General features: G+C 40.6%; 1 protein-coding gene across 1 annotated transcript in view; it reads left to right on the forward strand.

Annotated features, from left to right (window-relative positions):
• Nucleotides 1–4,400, forward strand: part of GRTP1 (growth hormone regulated TBC protein 1) — a 28,105-nt gene extending 23,705 nt beyond the window's left edge. Inside the window, exons 6-8 of the mRNA XM_048495392.1 lie at nucleotides 1,141–1,313; nucleotides 1,446–1,631; nucleotides 3,984–4,400. Coding sequence (XP_048351349.1) covers nucleotides 1,141–1,313; nucleotides 1,446–1,631; nucleotides 3,984–4,073 — 449 coding nt within the window. The 3' untranslated portion in view covers nucleotides 4,074–4,400. The remainder of the gene's footprint in view (nucleotides 1–1,140; nucleotides 1,314–1,445; nucleotides 1,632–3,983) is intronic.
• The last annotated feature ends 4,209 nt before the right edge of the window (nucleotides 4,401–8,609 follow it).

Consider the following 8,609-nt stretch of genomic DNA (forward strand, 5'->3'; position numbering starts at 1 on the left):
CACAAAGCAAGCTACTGGGACCAGGCACAACCTCAGATCTGTCCAGTTGGCACCTACCTTTAGTAGTATGATGTAAGGATTCCCTCAACCTTCCTGAAGTTTTTATCGCAGAGGCAGGAAATGTCCTGCCTAGGCTCTCCCTGCCCCTATTATTTGGCCTGTGCCAACAGTAAATAAATAATTATTTCCATTGGGGAGGTGGAGCATGTCTTTATGCTGAAGAGTGAGGCTTGCTGCCCAAACATAGTGAATTGTATTCCAAAAGTGCTGTTACACTTGTGGAGTTGCACTTCCATGGACTGAGGAGAGCAGTTTTCAGTGGTTTTCCGTATGCCTTGCTGATCTTTCTCCTCTCCACTCTTTCCTGATAATCCCTTGACCCCAGGAGCACAATTGGGTGGTGGCTCAGTGGGGTGCAGCAGAAAGAAAAGGTGGGGGAACATATGGGGTCAAATGTCCCCGGGCTGCGGCCATTTAGTTATGTGGGGGGCATAAAATCGCCCCCACGCCCCTCCTCCTTCCCCCCGGGTCCATACACTGACTTCAAGATCTCGTGCAAAAAAACATTGTTTGATGGTGGTGGGGGAGGGTTACTGCCCGGGAGGGTTGTATGATTTTGCACCAGGCTACATTTCCCCTACATATGCCTCTGTGGGGGAAGGCCTACTTATTCCAAGTTTGAATATGCTGACAGTGCTTTGGATCCAGCCCCATAGGCCTTTGTGTTTTGTCTTTAGCGCGTCATGTGCCTTAAACCATTCTGTGACTCCAAATGGTGAATATAAATCAATATATAGGGGTTCAGGTCCACTGGATGATTGAACCTTGCCAGAACTATTGTTGTTCCTCCACTGTGTATTTACATGCCTGGAATTTGTGTTTGTTTAGGCCACAGAATGTAGCATATTTTGTGAAGCTTCCATTAAGAGCAAAGGGGTCGACTCCATCCACTAGGAAGCTACTGGAAGAGCTGCCCTCTTTTCAAGAGAGTCTGACCCATTACTTTTAACAGGTTCTGTGAATTGTACAGAGCCATGTATATAAGAGAGAGAGAGAGGAAACAACTTGCTTGTGTTGCACAAAATAGTATATTGTGTCTCCTCTTTGGTGATTATTTCTTTTCTTTTTCCCTTTTATAAGATTATTATAGTCCAGAAATGATGGGCTTGAAAACAGATCAAGAAGTCTTGGGAGAACTTGTGAGAATGAAAATACCAGCCATCGCAGAATTAATGGACAGATATGGTGTCATGTGGACCTTGGTGGTGTCCCGTTGGTTTATCTGTTTGTTCATTGACATTCTTCCCGTAGAGGCAAGCGATAGTTTGATGTTATTTTTAGCCATGTGGGGGTTATTGTTGTTTTTAGATAACATCCAGCTTCTAATTCCCTAACTGCATACCATCTAGTGGCCTTTAAAAAAATTTCCTTTGTTTGCCCCACAGACTGTGCTTCGAATTTGGGACTGCTTGTTCTATGAGGGATCAAAAATAATATTTCGAGTGGCCTTAACGTTAATTAAACAACACCAAGCTTTCATTTTGGAAGCCAAGAACTTTCCAGATGTCTGTGATAATTTTAAGCAGATCACCAAAGGTCCGTTTGTAACAGAATGTCATACTTTTATGCAGGTATGTATGGTTTTTTTTTAATTGTGCATAAAAAACTTTCCTGGAATGCTGTGACATAGAATTTTTTTGAAGCTATATTGATTCAGCTATATTAATTTTTGAAGTGTATTATTCAGTGTAGTTTCATGTAGTGCTATTGAGTATTATGAGCTACATTTTTGAGGATATTTATCTACAGACACACAGATACATTTCAAATTATAGAGCAGTGACGGTGAACCTTTTCGAGGCAGAGTTCCCAAATTGCAACCCAAAACCCACTTATTTATCGCAAAGTGCCAACATGGCAATTTAACTTGAATACTGAGGTTTTAATTTAGAAAAAATGGTTGGCTCCAAGGCATGCGTTACTCAGGAGTAAGCTTGGTGAAGCAACCGTGCAACCCTTCAAATGGGTGAATCACGACCCTAGGAGGGTTTACTCAGAAGCAAGCTCCATTGCCAGCAACCGAGCTTACTCCCAGGTAAAGGATCGTGCCCAGGCCAGCCTAGATGTGTGTGTGTGGAGGGGGTGATTTTCCGCTCCCCCCACATGACAAACTCTGTGTACATGTGTCCACAGAAAGGGCTCTGAGTGCCACCTCTGGCACCTGTGCCATAGGTTCACCACCACTGTTATAGAGAAATCTTTGGATGTGCAGAAAAATGTCATTGTCTGGTAAAGGAGTGACAATTGTGTAAGTGATTTATTGTGAGTGCTCCTTTGGTCATTATCCTGCGTGAATATTTTTCCATGTAGTTTCTTGCAGTGAATCAATGGAACATTTTCCTCATCCAGTAAGCAACTATTATTCTTTCAGAAATTATTGCTGTAAAGCCCTCCTTAAAGAGAAATTTCTTTCACATTTTGCTGCCTTTTCCCCTGAAATGAACTGAGAGTGGCATTTTAGTCTTACAGCCACCCCAAAACAACGACTTTCACTGTAGGGTTTATACCTGAGAAAGATCTGAATTTCTACCTGCCTGCAGTCCTTCCTTTTCAGTTTGTGGAATGGACCAAATTGGAACCACCAAACTTTCAGGGCTGGCCCTGATTCTCACATTGGTAAGCTGACCTGTGCTGTCGGTTCTTTAGGCCCAATGGCCACCATTAATTTCCTTTTGATCAATTCACAGGCCATGCTACTTAATGATTGAAAGAGGCATTGATAGGTTCTGGCTTGAAAGAGGCATTGATAGGTTCTGGTTTGAGAAATGTTCTCCCCGGAAGCAGAGATGAGGGCTGGATCAGAGCAAAGGTCTATGTTGAAGTACATATTGCTTCCTACAGCAGCCAGCCTTTATAAGGCTTACAACCTGTCTGTGAAAAAAACAGGCCTATCTGTTCCCAGTAGGTTATATTCCTCTGAATGTGGAGATCTTCTGTAACTATCATACTAATAGCTGTTGCTAGACTGTCATCCACGGTGCTGTGTAACCAGTGGTGGGATTCAAATAATTTAACAACCGGGTCCTGTGGTGGGATTAAAATAATTTAACAACTGGTTGTTTACAAGCACAATTTTAACAACCGGTTCTCCCGAAGTTGTGCGAACCCGCTGAATCTCACTGTGTGTAACCCTTTAAAATAAATAGAGTGGCAGTTGCTGTTTGCAGCTTAACACACTGCCGTTTTTTCATGTTAATAAACTTTCATTTGCAATCAGCTACAATATTTGCAATATATTGGTATCTTTAGGATATGAGTATTGCACTTGTGCACCTGGGAACTTTTTTAAAAAAAGTTGTACCGGTAATTACATATTATGTTGTCCTTGGAATTTGGGAAGGGTGTCTTTTCATGGTTGTTGCTGTACAGCTGAAGCAGAGAAGGATGTACTGAGTACTGAAATATTCTGTCTGTGCTGTTTGCTCTCCAGTGTGCCCTGGGTTTTTAAAAAGTTGTAGTTTGAAAGATTAATGTTCAGGGAGTATGAGTTAGAGTAGAAAAGATTGCACGGATATAATTACAGTCCTGTTTGGAGTATGGATGTGACACAATACTGGGTGGTCACATCAAAACTCTGTGTTGCACCAGTGAGGTATCTCATTTTGTAGGTAAGGGAATTGAAGGGGTGGGGGGGATGAGACTGAGGCCCCTTTTGCACATATAGAATAATGCACTTTCAATCCACTTTCTCAATTGTTTGCAAGTGGATTTTGCTATTCCACATAGTAAAATCCAACTGCAAAGTACATTGGAAGTACATTATTCTGCATGTGCAGAAGGGGCCTTAGTAGATCTTTCTATTAGAGGGATCGCAGCATCTCCATAGATTCCGTCTTTCCCCAGAATGAGAATGACCTCTGCTGTTTTTGACCCCTCCCCATTCCCCAGATATATACTCATAACTGTTTAATTCTCAATTCTAGAAAATATTTACAGATCCTGGAAGTCTGCGGATGGCTACCATAGACAAACTTCGAGAAACTTGTAGAGAGAAGCTTATTGCTCAGAGATAAATGGGACAATATTTAAAACAACCTACTGCAAATGTGGACATATTCCTTTACTTAATTGCACTAAATCATGCACAATTTCCAGTCTCAATGAGTGTTGACTGGCACTTGACCAATTTTTTCCAGCCTTTCAAGTAAGTGTTATAAACTGGATAACTTGATTGTTATTTTTTTTAATTATTGTATAAATAAAATGTGATCAATGTGATGGTGAATTCTTGGGAAAGGGTCAGAATTTCTGTTTGAGGAAATTTTTGTAATGTTTAAGTCAGTAGACTTATAAATACATAAATTATGAAGGTACAAAATAAAATTCTATTTATTTGCAAATTTCTGCTTTTGTTTGTGATCTTCAGGGCAAATGGTCGAGCCCAGTAGTATTCTGTAATGGCATGGTTCCTTTTTGATTTTCTAAACCGCATGCTTCTCCAGCACTTGGCTTAAATTACAACATGCGTGTTTCTTGGTTTCTTCTACCAAGAGCTTCAAATGTAGAGACACAGCACAAGTTTACAAGGTTCCCAAAGATGAGTTGTTTTTCAAGGTGATGCTATTCTTCTTTTTTAAGGGGAAGAAGAAACTGATTATATAATGCCAGTTAAACAGAAAATCTACCTTCATTGTGTATTACATAGGCACCTGCCTTATCTCTTATCATTTCCGTGCCTTATATTTTAAGACACTTGTCTCCTTTGGATGGCATTGGGTCTTTACTGAAAAGTTTTTATATTACTATATTATTACTTATGCTATAGCAAAGCATTAACAAATCATATATGCAAAACCACAACTTCAAGCACAGATTAACAGTCTAGATTTGAGGGTAACATGCATTTAGGTAAAAACCAGTGCTGATATGAGACTTTTTCATGCACTTCTGATTTGGTCTCTGAAAGTACATTGCAAACGGTAATGTGCACCTGGCACAATGCGCATGACTCAGATTCCATCACGTATTGGGAGATGCCAGGAAAAAAAAATGCTTCCTAAAATGTTTTGCAAACCAAGTACTAAAGTACTCTGTACTATTTAGTACCAAGTACTAAATGCACTAGCAGTAGAAGCTTGCCTCTGGTGGCTAAAAACCCACAGGGACAAAATGGTAAAAAGGCCCCCTTCCACACAGCAAATGTATAGCGGGTTGCAGTCGTGATAAAGGAACCTGTTTCCCTGTTTTCCCATTCACATGTGTGCTGTGAAGGCAGTGATTGAGCCCCACAGAAACAATCCAGGTTGCTGTTGCGCCTTTGCACGGAGGTGTGTCTATTTTTTTTAATTACCATCCATGCGTAGCTACGCAGGCATGCGCAAATGAACCCACACAGCCATGGTGATGTCCCACGATACAAGCCCTCTAAGCAACCTCTTTACACCTTTTGAACTGCAGCTCTGTCTGACTCCCCAGCCTCCTCCTTAGCTTTCTTTGCCCTTCTGTTCCCAGTTGAAAAGCAGACATCATCCCCATACCCCCATTACTTGGTTCAAAACTGTCAGTCAGCTTTGGCTTTATCTGATTTTATGTTCACTGTAGGACAAAGGTGAAGTTTACATTGATCTAACGTTTAATGTCTTGTAAGATAGGTGCTCTTAAATAACAATCACAAGTAGTCATGAACATAGCTCTTTTTGCCTTCCTTATAAGATACTTTTGCTCGGAATGTTTTAAGATGTCCTGGAGATCAGCCTTCTGTTTCAAGGTGAACCAAGTGTGGTCCAGGTCCTCCAGCTACTCTTTCAGCCACCACAATTAGTATCTCTTTGGCCACCTCCACTGTTGCCAGATTGACCCATATTAGGGAGAGGGCTCTGTTTCTAAGACAACAATGTATCTACCCATCTTGCTAACCTTTGAGGTGTCAAGTAGTGCAGTGCCAAGATGGGGTGCCTGTTCTCTGCATGGGTTAGTGTATCCACAAAAACAGAAAACCAGTCTGGATTTGCCTTCACCCATATCTGCCTTGTAAAATAGTCTGTCTCTTCCTTCCTAGGTAAAAATCCTAGGATTTAAATTTGGAAGGATGTAGTTTATTGGGCCTTTATGCAAAATTTAATGGCTGTTGGCTTATGTATACTGAGCAAGTATAAACCTAAGCCCTGAGCAAACCACTTGATGTGTGGATACTCGAGAAAGCAAAGTTGGTTGGTGGCTTCCTTGCATGCAAAATCAGCTACCTTTGAATTTAATAATATGAAGTGGCAGAAGGGGAGTCCTATTCCTCCCCACAATACTTCTGAGCTCTCCTGGCTTGTGTGAAGTCAAGTCACAGCTGATTGCTAGCTTAGCTCCAGAAATATTTATTACTTTCTCCAAGAATAATGTCAGGCTAGGTGTAATAACAGCTTTGAGAAGACAGTAGTAGTCTGTACACAAGGTATACATTACTGGCGGGAATGGCCTCAGTGGAGATCATACTGACTATCAGTTTTTAAAAATTTTCTCTCCATCTCCTTTCAGGGTTTCCCGCAAAGCCAGTGAGGTATTAGACACCACACTGCCTTGAGTTTTTTCTGGTTTTATCTCTATGGGGGAGGGGCAGAGATGATACCACAAGCAGAATATTATGAACCAAGAGCTGCAAAAAGTAGAGGCTCATCACCAAGTTGTTCCCAAAGACGAGTTGTTTTTCAAACATGAGAGCCAGTATGTTAGAGTAGTTGGAAGAGTGTCTAAACGATCTCACTAGGTTATTGTGAGAAAATGGAGGAGAAAGGAACAATGTCAGCCATTCTAGACTGAGTGTACATGAAATAAATGTATTCAGACACCACCAAAAATCTTACATGTTTGTCAGTACAACTAGAAATACAGGCACAAAATAAAACTCTAAATGAGAATAACTTAGGAAATCCTAATACAGCTATTTGGGTGGTATAGCTTAGTTTCTTTTCCTTAGTTAAGTCAGAATTTGAACATGTTTGGGTAGCCAGGCTTGGATTAGTTAACTGCTTTGCAGAACTGGAGTTTGAAGGCTACCTGGTGGGGATGTAAGCATTTGGACATTTTCTCCAAAGGGATGCATGGAGACACAGGGGCTAGAGACTGGCATAAGACACTGCTTCCTACAAAAATGATGCCCCTCAAAGTGTTCTGGGATCCAAGGTGTCTCAAGCTTGGGTAGGCGGGATGTTGGCCACTGAACTTTTCCCCTGGCCCTAAAATGTGTCCAGTTGGAACAACTGTGATCGTACTCAACTTATTTCTATAATGCACACAAGGGACTGACTTAGAAAATGGTTCAGAAATGTCAGCTCATCCAAAGCACACAGGCCAGATTACTGCCAGGGGTAAGTCACAGGGATCCTGTGCTGAAAGAGCTGTACTAGTTACCTATTGTTTCTGAATAATAACAAGGTGCATTTGATTTTCAATCACTAGTCAGTAAGGCTACACTGAAATCATTGTTTTCTGCACAAAGACTTATTGTTGCTGGCATAATCTTAGTATTTACAACCTGATGAAACTTTAATTTTTAGAATAATTTTTCAGATTAGTTATGTCAAAACATTACTGATTTGGTGATACTATTAGAAATACAGAGTTTACCTTACAATATCTACAGTTTCACTCAGGTCACCAGGCCTTACATTTCTTTGTTGCAGTTTGCATGCCTGCCTGCCTGCCTTAACCATAGGTAATTTCATTAAAATATTCCCAAACTGGGTCTCTTTTATGGCCTGCTGCCATTATAGATTTTCTCCTCCAGGGAGAGAATACGATATACCTCAGACTATACACACAAAGATCCCAAGACCTGAGGAGTATTCTGCTCAAAAGGTTTCACATGCATTTTTACTGCTTACCCCTCCCTTCTCACACTTCACTCCTTGTGCGGATCCATTCCCTTCCAAAACAACGTATTAAACTTCTTGAAACTTGGCTTTTATGAGCTACGGGGTTAATTCTGTGTGCATAGTCTAACAAATGAACAATGGAGCTAAGGTCTTTTTCTCAACTCTGTATTTTTATTGTACATTTTTACTTTGAAGAGGGGTGTTATCTCTGCAGATACAAATTCAGTTTTGAGAACTGCAAAACCAAAGCATTTATTTTAGAAAAATTGTCCAAAATAATCTTACAGAAACCTCCGGAAAAGCATAACATTGTGAATGGAGCAATGGCATTCATTTACCAAAAACGTTAAACTTTACATAAGTATACAACCTCATGCTACATAATTAAAAATGAACAGCCCAATCCATATTGCTGGGGGGTGGCACAGGCCCATGAGAGCAGATTTGTCCTCCCTGGGACACTTATTGCTGGCAAACAGGGCTTTCTTTTATGATGCTGCTTAATGCTAATTGGTTGTTAATTAATGGCTTTTTATACAATGGTTTTTAATTAAAAAGCTATCCCAAGCGAGACTCTGCTAAGGCTGCACAGAAATTGTCTAAATAAACAAATCTCAGAATATCTCTGCTCGGTAATGGTGGTTCCTGCAGAAACAAAGAACCATTCACCTCACCAATGTTGAAATCTATCTGTAGGTCATAAAATATCTGCATAGGCTTCCATCCATACAAAAATTAGCACCTATC

Source organism: Sphaerodactylus townsendi, linkage group LG04 (assembly GCF_021028975.2).
Source record: "Sphaerodactylus townsendi isolate TG3544 linkage group LG04, MPM_Stown_v2.3, whole genome shotgun sequence".
Lineage (NCBI taxonomy): Eukaryota > Metazoa > Chordata > Lepidosauria > Squamata > Sphaerodactylidae > Sphaerodactylus > Sphaerodactylus townsendi.